The sequence below is a fragment of the Phyllobates terribilis genome, unplaced genomic scaffold (genome assembly GCF_046119375.1).
Source record: "Phyllobates terribilis strain yellow unplaced genomic scaffold, ASM4611937v1 Scaffold_3__8_contigs__length_932513732, whole genome shotgun sequence".
In the NCBI taxonomy this organism is placed as follows: Eukaryota; Metazoa; Chordata; class Amphibia; order Anura; family Dendrobatidae; genus Phyllobates; species Phyllobates terribilis.
In genome coordinates this window covers 204113196-204134868 of record NW_027362763.1, presented here as the reverse complement: position 1 = coordinate 204134868, position 21673 = coordinate 204113196, and the positions used below count along the sequence as shown (strand labels likewise).

The 21673-nt window shown below is 41.3% G+C and overlaps 1 protein-coding gene across 3 annotated transcripts in view; it reads left to right on the top strand.

Moving 5' to 3' along the window:
• Positions 1-18425, top strand: part of PASK (PAS domain containing serine/threonine kinase) — a 139038-nt gene extending 120613 nt beyond the window's left edge. For all 3 annotated transcript variants that reach the window (XM_073674544.1, XM_073674543.1, XM_073674542.1), the window contains 7 exons: positions 5881-6048; positions 8478-8603; positions 9323-9457; positions 10722-10921; positions 12724-12857; positions 13834-13986; positions 16174-18425. In XM_073674544.1, the coding sequence (XP_073530645.1) occupies positions 5881-6048; positions 8478-8603; positions 9323-9457; positions 10722-10921; positions 12724-12857; positions 13834-13986; positions 16174-16247 (990 nt within the window). In that variant the 3' untranslated portion in view covers positions 16248-18425. The remainder of the gene's footprint in view (positions 1-5880; positions 6049-8477; positions 8604-9322; positions 9458-10721; positions 10922-12723; positions 12858-13833; positions 13987-16173) is intronic.
• The last annotated feature ends 3248 nt before the right edge of the window (positions 18426-21673 follow it).

Sequence of the window (21673 nt, the reverse complement as noted above, 5' to 3'; positions counted from 1 at the left end):
CCTTCTCCCAATAACTCACAGAATCATCCAGGTGTTCATTGGCAAACTTCAGACGGGCCTGCACATGTGCCTTCTTGAGCAGGGGGACCTTGCGGGCACTGCAGGATTTTAAACCTTTAACCCCTTTAAAGCCCATGACTTACTAATACGCGTCTGTGCCCTGGGCTTTAAGAGCCTGACCCGTATTAGTACGTCATGGCGATCGCGCGCGCACACAGCCTGTGCGGGCACGATCGCCGCCGGGTGTCAGCTGATTGTCACAGCTGACACCCGTTACTATGTGCAGGGAGCGGTCCCGCACTGCTCCCGGCACATTAACCCCCGCAATGCTGCGATCGAAGTTGATCGCAGCATTGCAGTGGCTAAGGGGAGGTGATCAGTATACTCACCTCCTCTTCCGGCCTCCAACGCTGTCTGCCGCGGCTTCCCGGATGTTGCCATGACAAACCGATGTCATCATGACAACATCCGGGTCACCAGACAGCAGGAAGATTTTTTGGTCATGCGCAGTACATGACCAAACTATCTTCTCACTGTGCAGCACTGACAGCCTGCATAGCACAGGGATGGTGCTCTATCCCTATGCTATGCAAGCGATCAGAATAAAAAAAGTGAAAGTCACATAGTGGGACAAAATAAACAAATAAAAAAACTGTCAGAAAATGAAAAAAATAAATCATAAAAATATGAAAAAATAAAATAAAAAATCCACCAAAAATAAAAATATAATGTACCCATCAATAAATGTTATTATGAAGAAAAAAAAAACAATAAAAGTACACATATTTGGTATCGCAGCGTCCGGAACGACCTGACCTATAAAACTGTCCCACTAGTTAACCCCTTCAGTGAACACGGTAAAAAAATAAAATAAAAAACGAAGCAAAAAACAATGCTTTATCATCATACCGCCAAACCAAAAATGTAATAACACGCGATCAAAAAGATAAATATAAATAAAAATGGTGCCGCTGAAAACGTCATCTTGTCCCGCAAAAAAGAAACCGCCATACAGCTCCATCATCCGAAAAATCAAAAAGTTATAGCTCTCAGAATAAAGCGATGCAAAAAAAATATTTTTTTTCTATAAAATAGCTTTTATTGTGTAAAAGCGCCAAAACATAGAAAAGCTATATAAATGTGGTACCGCTGTAAACGTACTGACCCGAAGAATAAAGCTACCTTATCAATTTTACCACACGTGGAGTAGAATAAAAAAAATAAAAAAAAAACAATTCCTGAGGAGTTGGTTTTTGTTTATTCTGCCTCCCAAAAGCTGAAATAGAAAGCGATCAAAAAATGTCACGTGCCTGAAAATGACACCAATAAAAACATCAACTCATCCCGCAAAAAAACAAGCCGTCACATGACTCTGTCGGACAAAATATGGAAAAATTATAGCTCTCAAAATATGGCGATGCAAAAACTAGATTTTACAAAATGTGTCTTTTAGTGTGTGACAGCTGTCAATCATAAAAACCCGATATGATTCTGGTATCTCTGTAATCGCACCGACCCGAAGAATAAGGTCGTCTAATCACTTATACTGCACGAGGAACGGCGTAAAAAATAAACGCTGGGGTTGGGGTTAGGGTTATGCTAATGTTAGGGTTGGGGTTAGGGTTGTGGTTTTTTTTTTTTTCAAAAGTAAAAAAAAAAAAAGATTACGATATGGCAACTAGTGTTGAACGCAAGTGCTCGCTACTTGAGTTTGCATTGGGTGCTCGGGTATGCATTGAGTATCGTGGGTGCTCGAGTCTCTGCCCCATATGCTTCGCGGCCAAAAAACCTTGCGGGGATTGCCTGCCATGCACGAGCGATCCCCGCATGTTTTTTTTGTGGTGTCCAATAACCGTGAAACATGCGGGTGGGGAATCGATCATTTGACTTGAGCACCCGTGATACATGGTGCATACCTGAGTACCCGATGCAAACTCAAGTAGTGAGCACTAGCGCTCATGACTAATGACAACTTATTCAATTAGATGACCTAATGTTATCAAATTCTGTGTCGTACCTCTGGGTTCAAAATGTTAATTATACCCCTTGATAAAATCCTTGAGGGGTGTAGTTTCCAAAATGGGGTCACTTGTGGGGGGTTTCCACTATTTAGGCACATCAGGGGCTCTCCAAACGCGACATGGCGTCTGCTCTCGATTCCAGACGATTTTGCGTTCAAAAAGTCACACAGTGCTCCTTCCCTTCTGAACTCTGCTGTGCGCCCAAACACTGTATTTTCCCCACATATGGGGTATTGGCGTACTCAGGAGAAATTGCACAAAAGTTTTTGGGGTCCATTTTCTCCTCTTACCCTTGTGAAAATAAAAAAATTGGGGCTAAAACATCATTTTTGTGGAAAAAGTTTGATTTTTTTATTTTCACGGCTCCATGTTATAAACTTCTGTAAAGGACTTGGGGGTTCAAGGTGCTCACCACACATCTAGATAAGTTCCCTGAGGAGTCTAGTTTCCAAAATGGTGTCACTTGTGGGGGGTTTCCACTGTTTAGGCACATCAGGGGCACATCCGCTAATTATTCAAGCAAATTTTACAATCAAAAAGTCAAATGGCGCTCCTTCCCTTCCGAACCCTGCCGCGCGCCCAAACAGTGGTTTCCCCCCACATATGGGGTATCTGCTAACTCATGAGAAATTGCACAACAAACTGCATAGTGCAATTTCTTCTGTTACCCTTATGAAAATGCAAAAGTGGGGGCTGAAAAACATTTTTGTGGGAAAAATGTGAAAATTTTATTTTTACGGCTCAATGTTATAAACTTCTGTGAAGCACCTGGGGGTTCAAGGTGCTCACCACACATCTAGACAAGTTCCCTGAGGGGTCTAGTTTCCACTGTTTAGGCACATCAGGGGCTTCCCAAATGCAACTTGGCGTCCGCTATATATTCAAGCAAATTTTACATTCAAAAAGTCAAAAGTGTTTTTTCCCCACATATGGGGTATCTGCGTGCCCAGGGGAAATTGCACAACAAATTTTGGGGTCCATTTTTTCCTGTTACCCCTGCGAAAATAAAAAAAAATGGGTCTAAAGTAACATTTTGTGGAAAAAGTAAATTGTTAATTTTTTTCTTCCACATTCCAAAAATTCCTGTGAAGCACCTGAAGGGTTAATAAAGTTCTTGAATGTGGTTTTGAGCACCTTGAGGGGTGCAGTTTTTAGAATGGTGTCATTTTGGGTATTTTTTGTCATAAAGACCCCTCAAAGTGACTTCAAATGTGATGTGGTCCCTAAAAAAAATGGTTTTGTAAATTTTGTTGGAAAAATGAGAAATCACTGGTCAACTTTTAACCCTTATAGCTCCCCAATAAAAAAAAAAAATTTGGGTTCTAAAATTGTGCTGATGTAAAGTAGACATGTGGGAAATGTTATTTATTAACTTTTTTGTGTGACATATCTCTCTGATTTAAGGGCATAAAAATTCAAATTTTGAAAATTACAAAATTTTCGTCAAATTTCCATCTTTTTCACAAATAAATGCAAGTGATATCGAAGAAATTTTACCACAATCATGAAGTACAATATGTCACGAAAAAACACTCTCAGAATCAGGGGGATCCGTTGAAGCGTTCCAGAGTAATTACCTCATAAAGTGACAGTGGTCAGAATTGTAAAAATTGGCCTGGTCATTAACGTGCAAACCACCTTGGGTTGTAAAGGGGTTTTAAGGCATAATTTGTTACCAGTGGTTTTCTTGGTGACTGTGGTCCCAGCTGCCTGGAGATCATTAACAAGTTCCCCCCGTGTAGTTTTAGGCTGATCTCTCACCTTCTTCATGATCAAGGATACGCCACGAGATGAGATTTTGCATGGTGCCCCAGATCGATGTCTATTGACAGTCATTTTGTATTTCTTCCATTTTCTTACCGTTGCACCAACAGTTGTCTCCTTCTCACCCAGCATCTTACTTAAGGTTTTGTAGACCATTCCAGCTTTGTACAGGTCTATGATCTTGTCCCTGACATCCTTAGAAAGCTCTTTGGTCTTGCCCATGTTGTAGAGGTTGGAGGTTGACTGATTAATTGAATCTGTGGACAGGAGTCTTTTATACAGGTGACTATGTAAGACAGCTGTCTTTAACCCCTTTCCAACCCTTGCCGTATTAGTACGCACATTTGCGTACCCCCGGTTCAGTGAGGGCTGCTGCGCTGAGCCCTCACTGAACCGAGCAAATATCAGCTGATTCTTACAGCTGACATGTGCCCGCAACAGCTGCGGGTGGAATCGCGATCCACCCGCGGCTGTTAACATGTTAAATGCCGCTGTCAATCTCCGACAGCGGCATTTAACGCGCACTTCCGGGTTGCGCGTCATAAGCCCCGCCCACCGGCGACCCCGTCACGTGATTGCGGGTCACCGATAGGCGTGCATGACAACCCAGGGTCTGCAGCAGACGCCTGTGGTTGTCATGATCTGGTCGCTATGAGCGCCACCTAGTGGTCGGCGCTCATAGCACAGGACCATTTCTGCTGCATGCAGGGGATCTGCTCGTCCCCTGTATGTAGCAGAAACGATCAGACAACTGCTGCTTCTAGTCTCCTATGGAGACTATTGAAGCATGCAGTAAGTGAAAAAAAAATGTTTTTAAAAATATAAAAGTTTGAATCACCCCCCTTTCGCCCCATTCAAAATAAAATATAAAAAAAAACAAAACACATACACATATTTGGTATCGCCGCGTTCAGAATCGCCCGATCTATCAATATAAAAAAAGAATTAATCCGATCGGTAAACGGTGTAACGAGAAAAAAATTCTAAACGCCAGAATTACGTTTTTTGGTCGCCGCAAAATTGCAATAAAATGCAATAACGGGCGATCAAAACATCGGATCTACCCCAAAATGGTATCAATAAAAACGTCAGCCCGGCGCGCAAAAAATAAGCCCTCACCCAGCCCCGGATCACGAAAAATGGAGACGCTACAGATCTCGGAAAATGGCGCTATTCTTTTTTAGGTTTTTTTTGCCAAATTTTGGAATTTTTTTTTCACCACTTAAGTATAAAATAACCTATACATGTTTGTTGTCTACGAACTCGTAATTACATGGAGAATAAGAATGGCAGGTCAGTTTTAGCATTCAGTGAACGTGGTAAAAAAATAAATAAAAAACAACTGTGGTATTGCACTTTTTTTGCAATTTTACCGCACTTGGAATTTTTTTCCCGTTTTCCCGTACACGATATGGTAAAACTAGTAATGGCGTTGAAAAGTACAACTTGTCCCGCAAAAAATAAGCCCTCACACGGTCATATTGTCCAAAAAATAAAAACGCTATGGCTCTGGGAACAAGGGGAGCAAAAAACGAAAAAGCAAAAACGACAAAACCCAAGGTTGCGAAGGGGTTAATGCAGGTAACGAGTTGATTAGGAGCGTCTAACTGGTCTGTAGGAGCCAGAACTCATAATGGTTTGTAGGGGATCAAATACTTATTTCTCACTGCAAAATGCAAATAAATGTATCTATTTTATACAATGTGATTATCTTGCTGGTCTTTGTGATACATGATATGGCTAGCCTTAGTGATAATAGCATGTATGGAACAAGACCACTGAGGTTGGTGATAATCTGCAGCGGTCATGTATTACGCGCCAACACTGTAGGACACTGGAGCCGTGGTTGAGTAAAAGGTTTTTCTTTTTGAATTTTACAACACTTTCCTGTCTTTTAGTACATTTTTGTAAGTCATGGACGACCCCTTTACCTTCCTGCCATGAAACACACAACGCAAGATGGATTTGTATATCTAAATATGAGTCAGTGGACATTTATGGCCTTTTTCCTGGTTTATCTTTGGGAACCTCTTTAGATGAAGAATGGTTCTCTTTTACTTGTATTGTTAGAACATTTTACTGTTTCTCATTGCAGCTGATCCGCAGCAACGCTGAAGCCGGACACTGCACAGAAATCCAAGATCTCCGGACGCTTGGTGCCTGTGACGGCCAGTACGAGGAGCAATACGAGACTCTGTTCCCTCTCGGTAAAGGAGCATTTGGCTTTGTGTGGTCTGCAAAACACCAGGAAGATGCAAAGGAGGTGAGTGTCTCCATGCACTCGTTCTCTCTAGCGAAAACGCGCTATTATTTTTTTTTTAGATCTTTAGGAACCATTTTGATTTATGATTTGGTCCACAATTTCCATTACCTTTGATTCTTGCTTTCCATCACGTTATTGTGATTTTATTAGTAATATCTTTAACCCCTTAAGGATGCTGCCAATTTTTGTTTTTGCTGTTACATTTTTTTTTTTCACCCCTTTTTCAAATAACCGTAACTTTTATATTTTTCCATCAACATAGAAGTAAAAGATCTTGTTTTTGTTTGGGATACAGGTTGTAGTTTTGAATGACTTCTTTCATTTTACTATATAGTGTAAGGAACAATGGCAAGAAAAATTTCCAAGTGTGGTGAAATGGTGAAAATAATACATTTATTTAATTGTTTTTTTGGAGTTTTATTTTTGCAACGTTAATTGTGCCGTAAAAAAAGACCTAACGACACAATTCTCCACATCAATACAATTACGGTTATACCAAACATGTATAGGTTTTATTTTTACTATTTTAGTAACTTTAAAAGATTCTGAACATTGTAAAAAAAATTGGGTTGTCTCATTGTTTTCAAAAACCGATACCTTTTATTTTTGTGTCAATGGAGCTGTGTGAACACTTGTATTTTTGTTTGGCGATCTGGTGTTTTATTGATACTATTAAGTCGCTTCTTTTTGCATTTAGTGCAATTTTGCGGTGTCCAAAAAACTGCAACTTGTTATTTTGATTCATTTTCCTTTTTACAGCGTTTACTAGTTGGGTTTAATAATTTTATATTTCGATAAATCAGACCTTTACGAACACTTTGATACCAAATGTTTATATATTTTTTATGTGTTACATTTCTTTATTTTTACAAAGGCTGTTGAGTCAGTGTTTTTTTTTACTTTATTATTTAGTTCCCTTAGGGTACTTGAACCTACAATAGATTGATTGCTTGTACTATAGACATCCATAGCCCTGTATTGCCGTATATAGTAAAAATCACAGTCCCCTATGATGCTCCCTCTATTGAAGGACATCACAGGAGAGTTAACATGACAGGCACAGGAGCCTGCAGCTGCTCCCCTACTGTTATGGCCATTGGGCAAACAAACGAGCACCAGGCCCGGATCGCAGTGCTTAAATGCTGCTGTCGGTGATTAACAGTGGCATTTAAGAGGTTAAAATCAGCAATAGTTCTGATCATTGCTGTTAGAGGCAGATGCCGGCTATGTAATATAGCCCTATGTGAAACGGGCTCAGCTCTTGAGCCTGCTTCCAACAACCTGATACTCTCCATGTTTTATATATCTGTCATGGAGCGTTAAAGCGGTTGTTTGGCCTTAGGCTACAAGTCTGCAGTCACTTATGTGACTGCAGACTTCTGAATCCTCACATCGCACGCACTGTGAGGATTCTCCGATGCCAGCGCTGGGAGCAGGTGGGCATGTGACCGCAAGTATACGATTTGCATACTATCTGCCACATTCCAACTAGACGTTCCTGGCTTCGCTCAATACATTTGCATTGAGTGAGATTGTGCACGTCTAGTCGGCACGTCACCGCATTTATGCAAATCACATACTTGTCGTCACGCGACCCCTTTACCCCCTATTACTGGTGGTGGCATTGGAGCATCCTCCCAGGGCGCGCTATGAGAGGACCCACAACTTTGCAGTCATATAGAGTAACTCCAGACTTGTAGCCTATGGCCGGACAATCTCTTTAAGGGTTTGAAAGAACATGAAACCTTTCATTACGTTGTAAGAAAGAAATATCGCAGACAGTCGAAGAATTGGTCAGACATGACATTGTTATGTTGGCATGTGGATGAAGAACGTGTTGAGACCCCTCCACAGGATGATGGTGCGCTGCACATAGCTGGACTTTCAGAAGACAAAGTGCTGCACTCCACAGCTGTGGATTACTTACATTCTTTATTAATTCCACTGAGAACATCGCTTGACATTTCAGGGCGATATTGGGCAGCATTACAGGCAGTGGCTGGTTTGTGTGCGGATATTTTTTGCTGGCAGAAGCCTTCCCGCACAAGAAGCGGCTGTCGCCTGTAACGCTACCCCATAACCCCTGAACTGCCAAGCGCTGACTTTACTGAATTCAATAGAGTATCCAGGCAATCTACAGTTCTCTAGTGCCGCACTTTCCTTCTTTCTGGATGTTTGTTGCTTTTCACTATTTTCTTCTAATCACTCACTAACACCGACAAAATGAATTTAGTGTTGACAGCACTGCACCTTTTAAAGGAGTATTCCTATATTTATAGCCTAGCCACTGGATATGCGATAAATGACTCCTAGATGGAGGTAGGTCCCACCCTTGGGATGGCATCGCCTGAATAGGGACTCCCAGACCCCTGTCCTGCCTGCTGAGCTTTCTATAACGTAATTACAAAAGTGTCTTTCTGTTACAACAGGTTGTAGTGAAATTTATCCGTAAGGATCGTGTGCTGGATGACTGCTGGGTTCAGGATCCTGAGCTTGGGAGAGTTACACAAGAAATTGCTATTTTATCCAGATTACAACACCCTAATATCATCATGGTGAGTATTAAAAGAGTTATCCCGTCTCCAAGATCCTATCCCAATACGTAGTAGACGTAATAATATTAGTAGCATAGATATCCATGATTACGACCACTCATATAGTGACTAGTTAGTGGTCGTAACCATGGATACCTAAGCTACTGCAATGCCCTGCACATGGGGTAAGTGACATAGCGAATCAGAAGAACATTTCTAATTGGAGGTATTTGCTAACATTATTATTGTTACACCTACTACATATTGGGATAGGATCTTGGAGATGGGAATACCCCTTTAATGTTTGCTTGTTATAAGGATTCAATCAGGCGATTTGGGATTACAGCTGTTTTTATGACTTGTCATATATGTAGCATTGGACTCTCTTGTCTACCTACTTTAGTTACAATGACTGAGTCTTCATGGTCACATCACATAATATGGCAGCCATGTTCAATCTCGTAGTCACTATCCAGTAGTTTAGAGTGACGTAACATCAGAAATGTCAAAGAATGATGGGGTTCATAAGAAGGGACATCATTGCAGTCTTAGCAGAACACTGGACAGAGGGAGTCCAACCTGTGATCTGACCTTCCCAGGTCAAAAAACTGGTGCAACAATTTAATATTCCTTCCAACCTTGTAAACTGATAGAAAAAAACAGCTTAGTGCAGACACAATATATTGACAACACCTCCAGCGTAGTGTAATTGATTCTTTACTGTAATTATTGCATCCCAGGTCCTCGGCGTCTTTGAGAATGACAAGTTCTTTCAGCTTGTGATGGAGCTCCACGGTGATGCACTCGACCTCTTTGACTTCATTGACAATCAGCCGAATTTGGATGAACCTCTGGCCAGTTACATCTTCCGTCAGGTGAGAGCAGCTGTAGAGTCTTTTCTTCATGATTAAAACGACTTCATTTATGGTAAGATGTAGAATAAGACGTTGGTCAGAGTGGATGTGTGGGCTTCTTGCTCAGATTTCTTATACAGCATTGCAATATAGTGTAAGATTTCATGGAAATCAGAAGACTGAGTGGAGATTACTGTTAAAAAAAGTGGTGGCCAACCCATTTAATTATTGAATTCATACTTATATGCATATATTTGGTGCCAAAAAGAACAATTTTTGCAATGCTGCTTCATTAAAATTTTGCACCTTTTTGCTTTCATAGTCTCTTTGTTTCCCTGCACATTCAACTTTGATGTGGTCTGCACTCACATATCAACTGAGACGAGCTCAGGAAAAGACAGCCAAAGAGTAGGAAACTCTGCCATTGGACCGTCACTGACGGATTCTCAGATAACCCATTCTACAGCCATCAATAGTCAGTGCAACGCAGATACATTTTTATTGAAACCCAATTGCGAAAGTGATCTTTAGCTAAAACTACATACATACATTTAAGTAACAAAAAAGTCCCCAATAGTGGACAACCCCTTAAAATGCAGGGTTGTGGAGTGGGTAAGCCAAACGTCCGACTCCTCAATTTCCATGACACAGACTCCGACTCCCTCATACACGGCTCATGTTTAAGTGATAAATTTACTGTAGCAGATTAATCTCAGCTAAAAGTCTAGATCCTTAGATCAGGAATAGGACAGACATTTATTGGACATTTCATAACTTATCCAAATTCTTATGAAAAAATATTCCCCACAAACTGCATTGAACTACTGTACCCAATTTATTATATATTTTAGGAGTTGGAGTCTGTCCATTTTATACAGACTGACTCCACCAAAATGGACACCGACTCCACGACTCTGACTCCACAGCCCTGTTAAAATGCATCATTTTTTTGATAATTTTCCTTTTAATTGGTCCAGACAGTTTTCTATGAATATTTGTTAATCTGTATAACAGGTCCTATTGATGTCATAATAAAGGAACATAAAAGGATTTTTGGTTCTGTAAAATCGCTTTGTAGGATCCCCAGATAGGATGCCTTTGCACTTGTGTACTGGCAATAACAGTCTTGGCTACCCAAGTAGGAGCAAAGGCTGAGCTCGAAAAAACGAGCCCACTGCTGTCCTGTGATTTCTTGTGTCTCCCTGTGAGGTGTCCGTGAAAAGTTTTCTGTTTTGTATGTTTTTTTTATTTGAAGTGCTAAATTGTCTATTTGTTGTGATTGCAGCTGGTGTCGGCAGTGGGTTATCTACATAGTCACTATATTTTGCACCGTGACATTAAGGATGAAAACATTATCATCGCCCCTGACTTCACGATAAAGCTGGTCGACTTTGGTTCTGCAACTCGTTTGCAACCAGGGAAACTGTTCTCCACGTTTTGTGGCACCACTGAATACTGTGCGCCAGAAGTGCTGCTCGGCAATCCGTACGTCTGTTCAGTTTCTGTCATTCACTTGCTATTGTTGCGGCTTTAGAAATCCACCAGAGGTTTGCAAAGACCCCACCTATTGTAGCGTTTCATAAAAAGTTTGCCAGAACTAGGAGTAGAATAAAGAGCCGGAACAACCGATTTTTGTTCATAAAACCAAATGATAGCTAAATCCTAGCACAAAGTGGAGTCACATAATGTACCGAACATTGCTTGTCAGTTCACTATTAGGGGACCTACAAATTGAAATGTGCAAATTGAAAGGTGCAAACCCATTAAAGGTTAACTATTGATTAAAAGCAAAGTCCAGTGAAAACCATGAACTCATGATGTCTGGAGGCAGAGTTTCTTTTCTGGCCTTTTGTTCATTATCAAATCCAATGGAATTGTTAGTAATAACGTGATTGAAAATAGACTGGGATTTAAGGGGTAACTTTTCTCCTTGTGGAGAGTGACAAGCCAGGCCTAGCATGTCAGTGAGGAGACTTTTTATGCCATGCATGCTCATCTGGGAAATTAAATATGCAAATTGCCTCTACAGAGAGGAAGAGGACTTGAACTTGCTACTTCAAATAGGTGGCACCAGAGTTCTAGTCCTCTTCCTCTCTGAAGAGACAATTTGCATAGTTAATTTCCCAGAGGAACATGCATGGCATATAAGTCTCCTCACTCTGACATGCCAGGTCTGGCTTGTCACTCTCCACAAAGAGAGAATTTGCATAGTTAATTTCCCAGAGGAACATGCATGGCATATAAGTCTCCTCACTCTGACATGCCAGGTCTGGCTTGTCACTCTCCACAAGGAGAAACCTTACCCCTTAGAGCCCAGTCTTAAGCTTCTCACCTAGCCATATTAGATCTCATACTTTGCACTGATGAGGGGCAACACCCTGAAATACTGTGTCTGAAAATAAAAAAAATTAAGATTCTGGTTTGGCTTTTATACTAAGTTATATGGCAAGGCTTGTTAAAGGGTTGATATTGACTTTTAGGATTGCTACTTCCAATAGGTGGCGATAGAGTACAAGTCCTCTTCCTCTCTGAAGAGGCAATGTACATGTGAAAATCGACATGCATATATTTTCATACACTCCTCGGACTAGCCATTACCAACCGTGGTACATTTGGACACATTGGCTTTGAACGGGGATTAATCCTTTGTTTCATGTGTAATTTAATTATATTTGCACAAGATTATATTTGCCTCTATTGTCATTTTGTGTGAATAGTTTTTTACTAATATTACGGTATATGCAGAAACTCGCTTCATCTGATATAATATCAGGCAGGAATATAGGAATTATTCAGGGCTTTGAGGATAAAGATGCAGTTTGGATGAAAACAGTGCTGGCATGTGGTTTTACTATAAACTGGTGCATTTTTCCATTTCTTGGTAATGCCCAAGACTGTCCGTTCGGTTTTTGTGCACACCCAGCCAAATGGCAGCAGTTCTGTGTTTGTTAGGCCAAATTCAGACGCCTATGAAACACAGTGAATGGATCGGCTGCGAAACTCCCAACCTCAATTCAATACGTCTGTGTCGCTGTGGACTTTGGGGCAAGAGACCTACAGCCGGTCCATACGTCACATGTCTGATTTCAGCCATACCCTGAAAATATATTTTCTGTGTAGTTCTTCTTACTGGACAGCTGTAGGTGGAATCTAGTACAAGTGCAACTGTTAAATATGGCTATGTGCCATGCATCAATTCTGTATGTTTTTTGTATGTTCTTTTCTCTGATATTATTAACATTTATTTTACAAATTTGCAAGTTCATTCCAGTCTCCTTCGTTTTCAGGTATCCAGGCCCAGAGCTGGAAATGTGGTCTCTTGGGGTGACTCTGTACACATTGATATTTGGAGAGAATCCTTTTTGTGAGGTGGAAGAGATACTGGACGCAGAGCTGAATCCTCCATTCTCAGTTTCTCAAGGTTAGAAGAATTTATTATTCATAGCAATAGCATTTTTGTATTGCAAGATGTGTTCGCCACTTTTAAATGGGTATTCCCAAGTTGTCTCTTGAGCAGCTTAGAGCTATGTAGTCTCCTTATAGTCTCCTCACTTTCTGGTTTCTAGTGGGCCGGGCTCTCCTCCTCGAGTGACAGTTATGGTGAATACTAGAACTAGAAAGCTCAGCACAAGTTCTGCTGTAACACATCTAGCTATCAGTGGATTGTTCTGAGTCTACCAGCTATCACTGTATTTACACATAGAGATAACGTGGCATTTGGACAAGCAAACAGCGAGAGCTTGGATTAGGAGAACTGCTGTGAAATCTGCTGGCTGGTGATTTATAACTGCATCTTTTCAGAAGATGAGAGTGAGAGTAAGCATCTAACTGCTCCATAAAGATCAATGGACTGGAGGGAGCTGACTGGGATGTTTAGAGTTAACCCCTCTCCTTGAATGTTACTACTTTGCACTCTCAGCCAGGGTCTGGACAAGCTGTAATGGCCGAGCTCCATGGAAACCAGCTGTACACTATGAAAGATAAAAGCTGTCATTGCAGGGAATGACAGCATATAGAAAAAGCAAGTAGATTGCAAACTTGCTTATTTTCATGCTGACTAATTAAAACAATTTACGAACTTGAGAACACCCTCTAAAAGAACTCTTGCCATTAATGCTGCTCTGAATCTATGATCTTGGAGTACTTTGCTTCAACTAAACAGAACTGTACCCACAGCACAGACACCCCTACTTTCACAGCGTTTGTTTGTTTTTTTTTCTCATTCCAGACTTTGATTATCCAGGATTTATCAAAACTGTTTTTTTTTTTTTTTTTTTACTAATATCAGATTAGGAAATCCATCCTAGTGGCCGTCACATTGACCGAGTACTTTATAATCTACTGGAAATAGGGCTGTCTGGAGAGATATTTTAATATCTAATGATTTCACCTTCCAGAATTACATGAACTTATCTCTGGCCTTCTTCACCGTGACCCGGAGATGCGTATGACTCTGGATGAACTCCTCAGGGACCTTTGGGTGACGCAGCCTGTCAACCTTGCAGAATATACCTGGGAGGAGGTGTATCCTCCCTCCTGCACCCAAACTGGTGAGTAAATAGATTTTTTTTTCTTTTCTCTCAAGATGTCCATCTTTTATACAGCAGTATATTCACATACACAATGTGCGGGATCTCATGAAAAAATCTTTTGTATTGTAAATGTAGACAATACAGATTACTCTGTAGGAAACTATATTGATTTTGTTTGTATTTTTATTTATGTTGGGGATTTACTGTTCATTGCTTATTACCATATTTTTCGGACTATAAGACGCACTTTTTTCCTCCAAAATTTTGAAGGAAAGTGAGTGGTGCGTCTTGTAGTCCGGATATACCTGCTGTGGCTGAGGAGGAGGGAAAGCGGCGGCGGAGGAGCAGGTCACAGAGGCTGTAGCTGGCTGCTGCTGCTAACACTGTGCCCACTGTTAAAGAAAATATTCACTGCTCCCCACACCCATGGGAATGGAGAGTAGTGAATATTCATTTTCCTTAATAGCAGGCACGGTGTTAGCCGCAGCCACCGGCTCCTGCAGCTGTTGTGCGATCACGTGTGCCCGCTATTAAAGAGAATGAATATTCACTACTCTCCACTCCCATGGGCGGGAGGGAGCCATGTATACCAGGATGGGGATGAGGGGGCCATGTATACCAGGATGGGGATGAGGGGGCCATGTATACCAGGATGGGGATGAGGGGGCCATGTATACCAGGATGGGGATGAGGGGGCTATGTGTACCAGGATGGGGATGAGGGGGCCATGTATACCAGGATGGGGATGAAGGGGCCTTGCATAACAGGATGGGGATGAGGGGGTCATGTATGCCAGGATGGGGATGAAGGGGCCATGTATACCAGGATGGGGATGAGGGGGCCATGCATGCCAGGATTAGGATAGGGGCCATGTATTCCTGGATGGGGTGCTATGTATATCTGGATTGGGGGCCATGTATACCTCGATTGGGAATCATATATATACCAGGATGGGGACATATATACATCAGGATGTGTGGGGGGCCATATACCAGGATGAGAACCAGAATAGACCATATTTTTTGCTTCAATTTTTTTTTCTATCTTCCTACTCTAAAACCTAGGTGCGTCTTATAGTCCGAAAAATACGGAGTTTAACATGTGATTATTACAGTTGGTACTAATTGATTTGCAGGACCCGGGACATTGGCCACTTCAGTATTTTGTGACTGCTGCATGGGAGCACTGAGAACAGCCTCTTACCTGATGGCATCCGTGGCTCTTCTTTTGATTAGCCGTACTGGCGTGACATTATTGTTGCAGCATGATGCACATGTGCTGTCGCACCAGACTGGCTAATCAAAAGAAGAGCCGTGATTGCCGTCCGGTAAGAGAGGCGATTCCTAAATAGAATCCTGAGAGTTCTCTTGATCAGCACCCGACCACCATCTGATGACTGGGCAGTCTAGAAGACCCAAGACAGCTGCTTTAAATAAGATTTTGGTATTTCACCAGTATGTGGAAGTCTGTCTGCTGGTGTCTCCCATATAATCCCAAGTGCTGCCACAGTGGATAAAAAAACATGATTTTTAAAGGACCTGTGCAATTACTTTAAAGGGAATCTGTCAGCAAGTTTTTGCTATGTAGTCTTGGAGCACCATAATATGGGGACTGAGGCCCTGATTCCAGTGATGTCACTTTCTGGGCTGTGTTTTATCAGCAGGAGATTATCATTGGAGGACTAGGTGTCTCGTGCCTCTTAGTCAACTGTTCTGTATAACTCCGCCCCCACCACTGATTTACAGCTTTCTGTCAATGCATAATATACACAGAAAGCTGCCAATCAGTGGTCTGGGCGGGGTTATATGGGGCTCAGCATTTGACCTCTGTTGCATCTGCAGCCCATAAAACTGTGATTGTATCAAAACGAGCAGCCGGTGACACATCGCTGGAATAAGAATCTCGGTCCCTACATTGTGCTGCTCTCAGATTACGTTAAAAAAAAGCTGCAGACCGAGTTCCTTAAAAGGCACTTTCCAACCTCATAAAGTGTTGGCATATAGCAAATACATGATATCACTTTGGTTGGAGTCTGATGTCTGTCTCCTGCCATTTCTGAGAATAAAGGGCATGGTATAGTGCCCTGTCCTCTTTACAGTTCGCCAGCTGCACTTTAAGATCCTAAAATCTCCGTGAGGTTAAACTTTTGATACGTATTTAATCTTCTGAAGGTCTGACAAAAACTTTATTTTTGTGTGTTTACAGATGAAGGATTGAAGCAGATCCCCGGCTGCCATAGCTATGAATGTAGTGGGGAAGTTGTAAAGGAAGCAGAGTGATTACGTCTCCAGTGGACGGACAAAAAGAAATGAAGAAGATACAACTTGCACTTGTCTCAATGACACAAAAACAGAAAGGGTTTAAGACTTTACCCAGGTTTTCATGTGCGATCACGACAGACAATCTGAAGAAATGGTCTGTTGGATCCACAGCTCCACATCAGCGTGTGTTATGGCTCTCCAGTGTTAGAGATTGTACACTGCTCCAGCAATCCCGGCAATCATTTATGGCAGTCCAGTGGCCTCCAGCCATTTGTGCTTTATAATATCTTCATGATAGCAATGACCATTTAATGGAGGAAAAGTGCTCCAAATAAAGGATTTACATTTTTTTTTTATTCGGACAAGTAAAAAAAAAAGGGGTCTCCAATGTTTGAGAGCCCACTGCAGTATTTCTCATGGCTTTCCAAGTAGGAATGAATTGGCTGCAATGATTCGCTTTTGAACCGTACATAGGACCCCATTGGTTTCTCGACAAGAAATATGAAACTTTATTCCGCACTTTTTTCACGTGTTCCTTTCTATATGTTGTGGAGAAATCTCACACTTACAAGCACGTTCTCAGCTTCTAGGTATGCCATAAAATCTGAATAAACCACGTTCTCGGTGTTGGTGCCAAGCCATTACTTTGCCGTTAGTTCTAATGTCCGAATGCCAGAATATATCGTCCTCAGTAATACTGAACTGCAATGGAGTTTTACTAAACTCTGGATGAATACAGAGCTGGAAAAGATTACTATACATTTACAGAATAAGTGGCTTTGGACCTTACAAGGTACTAATCTTCACTCTTTGCGCACAAAGTGGGTGCTAAAACTTTACAGGTGACAGACAATGTGAAACGTTGGTGCCAAAATTTTGTACACCTGACATTAGATTAATGATTTATTGACTTATTTCATGTATGTTTTTTTTAATTTCCATATGGAAAGCTATCTATATTTTTAGGTGTTGTTTTATATTTTTAAGCCTGGTAAGCTTTTGTTGTTAACCAGCTGAACTCTGTTTTTATATTTCATCACTCTCAGCAGCTCATGCCCACGTGTTTTACATTATTTATCCAGGTTATCCAGTTCATATAGAGTGCATTTCATTATGATAGACTGCCTGACAGCCATCTTCTTTTGACCATGGCTACAGCATTGACTTGTGTGAAAATAAGTGTTTGTTTCTATTTATTCTGTGTTATATTCACAAAATGGAAGTGCACTCAAACAGCAATCAAGATTGCCATTACAGTACAGGTCCGGGCATATTGGGGGAGATCCTACACTTGCATCTCAAGCAGTTGTGATGCATTATTGCAACAAAGTGTGGACTCCATATGATCTTCAAGGGAATCTGTCAGCTAGCTTTTGCTAAGTCATTGAGAGCAGCATGATGTAGGGAAGGAGACCGTGATTCCTGTGATGTATCATTTACTTGGCTGTGTTTTGCTCTTTCAATAAAATCAGTGTTTTATCTGCAGGAGATTATCACTACAGGACAAGGTGTCCCATGTACTGCTTTGTATAACCCCGCCCCCACCACTGATTAGCAGCTATATGTCTATGCACAGTGTACGCAGAAATCTGCGAATCAGTGGTGTGGGCGGGGTTATACACAGCTCAGCATTCCCGAGCTCTGCTACATCTGCAGCAGAGAAAACAGGGATTTTATAACAACTGCTGCAATCAGTAAACTAAGTGACACATCACTGGAATCAGCGTCTCTTTCCTTACATCATGCTGCTGTGTGATTACTTAGCAAAAACCTGCTGACAGATTACAATTAATGCCTTGCATACGTGACATATCACGGGTAATAAGGATCAGAACAGGATTGTGCTTGGCACTAAGTATATGGCCGCCTGGTGCCATTATATGACCCATATGTATTAGCTGTAAAACTGGTTTCTTGAGCTTGGTTGTTAGTAACATGTGTGAACTTTTCTCACATTTGCGCTGATTTACTAAGTTCTATGCTCCAGAATTCTGGCTTAAATGTGTTGTTCACTAACATACAACCACTTCATCTGCAGCCTGTTACAGAAAATAAAAAAAAATGTATATACTTGCCGTCCAGACCCACAGCAATCACATAGGATTGTTATGTCATGTGACCCCTGCGGCTTAGGATTGGCCACCGCCTTTAAAAAAGGTTTATTCACTAGTGGACAACTCTTTTAATCCCCCCCCCCCCCCCCCCCGAGAAAAAAAAAAACATCTTTCTTTGCACCGCATTTATTATGTGTTTAAGAAATGTTTTTTAAAATGCTTAACAAGGGGGAGCTGCCTAAAGGAAAGTGGGCGTGAAACTGTGATTCCCGTGCTGCAAAACTGTGCCACAATTCACTGGAACTTGGTGCATCAAAGTAAGCCATGTAATAGGTGGAGTAAACTTATCCTAGACAGTCAAGAGATGCTCCAAATATATTAAATCGCAGGAGCCACATCCTGCACGTTTTGCGGCTGTCTAGCCTTAGTGTGCACGATCAAACATTTAGACAGCAGCTATAGTAATTCAGTCTCAGATTGTCAAGAAAACACTTTCAAAATTCTTTATCACCCACTGGATCTAATTCCACAGGAGAAAATACAAGCAGATTTTTAGGTAGAAAACTTCACGTAGCATTGAAGTCTGTGATGAAATCCCACATCCAAAATTCTCTATTAAAAATGCTATATTATTATTTTTCCATGGAAGTACATCATTTCTGCTATGAAAAGACACCAGGGCTTGCACTAGGCCAGTCATAAGGGGCGCTCAATTCATTAAGAGGTGCACACGACTTAATAAATTCGGTACACCACCTTTATGGCGTGCGCTGCACCAGAAATACTATTCCATTCAGAGACATTACTGGCATACAACATGTGGCACTTGATTAGTTTGACAGACGGGAATGGTCACACCTTGTCCCTCCTCGCTTCTCCCATTTTGGCAGAGCTGATTCAAACTGGCGCAAAAATGCCAAAAGTCGCAAAATTTTTGTAAATCTGCTCCATCATGTGTGAATCTGTCATTGGAGTGTGGGGCTCGGTGAAGGGACCCAAATCTTTATACATTTTACAGTAATTGTAAACTCTCTGGTAAGAAGGGATTATTATAACACACATTTACCAGCATGTCATTAAACGATTACAGGATTGTTGGTGAACCAGGGGCATGTGAGCATTATGTGCCCTTCTAGTTGCCACTTATGGCTCCCAGATTGTTGGCAACTGCAGGCTATGTATTGCACAGTATACAATCTGATGCTTCGTCTATCAAAAACCTCATTCAGTCGTCCATGCAACATGGACCATGATGCACGGACTACGGCCACGGCCCCACTATCAGTATTCGGTCAGTATTTTTTCCCAGGAGTGGGTGATAAATGCAGAATTGGTGACTTGTTTCTATTATATCTTTTCTCTAATTGTTCCTCACCTGGTTTTGGTTCCCACTCCTGAGAAAAAATACTGACCGAATACTGACCAAATACTGATAGTGGGGCCGTGGCCTAAGAACGGGTCCCTGAACTGAACTCATAGGAATATTTGAGGCTGTAAACTTCAGGTCAGGAGACCTGCTGCCAGCAGTCCGTACATCACGGACAATATTGCACAGACATATGAATGAGGCTTTATACTTATTCTAAAAGACAGTTGCCCAAGAAGCGGAAGGATAAGTCTCAGCTCACACTTTGCATCCTAAGGATATGTTCACATGTTACAGATATGACATAGAATGTTAAAGTAGAAAATTAGAAGTGTATTAAAACACCAAGAAAGTGTATGAGATTGTATCTGATCTAATCCACAGACTTCTGCAGTGCGGATTTTAAGTCCACTGCCAATCTGCTTCAAAATGTAAACCATTTATATAACCGCAGCTTATGCCACATGCATGATGGTTATGGTCACAACAAAAACGTACGTGCAACCTGCCTGTGACTTGCTGAAATTGCAGAAAGTTCGCACGTGACTTGCATTGAAATTATTGGGGCAATGTTGATGGTGACTTGCAACCTTTGACCAAACATCCAACAAGCTTGATTTTTGTCATGGTTGCGTCGCAGGCAACAATTTTACTCCTTTAACAATTATTGGTTAGGATGTCACAATCTCTGCGTCGGACCACCCGTGATCATTGTTTCCCTAGGAGGAGTTTATGAAATGCAGTCTTGTCCAACTCACTATTACACCGTGTAGCTAATGTGGCAATGGATATATCTTGTGACATGAAGCTGTTATACACACACAACACTCAGTTTTATTTTCTTACAATAAAATTGTGCAATTTAATTGCATTGTCTTGTATGTAAATAATAAAATGTTCTGATTGGGTCAGTATCGGCTGGTGATATGTATTTTTCAGCCAGAGAGCTGCAGCGCCGGCAGCTGTTTAGGGACATGTACAGTCGTGGGCAAAAATTATGAGACTAACACAAATTTTGCTTTTTACAAAGTTTGCTGCTTCAGTGTTTTTAGATTTTTTGGTCAGATATTTCTGTGCTTACTGAAGTACAATTATAAGCATTTCATAAGTTTTTAATCTTTTACTGACATCCAGTTTATGCAAAGACTAAATATTTACAGTGTTGAGCCTTATTTTTTAAGACTTCTACAATTCGCCCTGACAGCTGGATATCTGCTTCTAGGGCCAAATCCTGACTGATCATCGCCCATTCTTAGCTAATCAGTGCTTGGAGTTTATCACAATTTTTGTGCTTTTGTTTGGCCATTCATTTTTTGAGGCTTGACCACAGGTTCTCAATGGGCGAACCTGGCCAGGGACCCAAAATTTCCATGTTTTGTTCCCTTGTGTAACTTATGTATCACTTTTCCTTGTGACATGGTCTCCATCGTGCTGGGAAAAGCATTGTTCATCACCAAATTGCTCCTGGGTTGTTGGGAGAAGTTGCTGTTGGAGGATATGAAGGTCCCACTCTTTACTCATGGCAGGACTTCTTTGACAAAATTGTGAGTGAGCCCAACTCTTGGATGAAAAGCCCCCACACATGAGTGGTCTCAGGATGTTTTAGCCTTGACATGACACAAGACTCATGGTAGCGCTCACCTTTTCTTCTCTGGACAATCATTCTTCCTGATGTCCTGAACAGTCAAAAGGGGGCTTAATCAGAGGAAATAACTTTACCCCTGTACCGGGGATTGCACTGCAGAGCACTTGGGTAAAGTTATTTTATTTGATGAAGCCCCTTCAGACTGTTTGGGACAGTCTTATAAAATAAGCTTATAAATGTACTTAAGTAAACCCTAGAAACATCTGACTAAAAGATCTAAATACACTCAATCTGCAAACATAGTGATAACTAAAACTTGTATCAGCCTCAAAATGTTTGTCCACCACTGTACACGACTTTGCAATGAGCATGTTATCCGAGTGTGTATCCACATAAGTCATTGAGCTACGTCACACTTCCATTCAGACATTCCATCTAT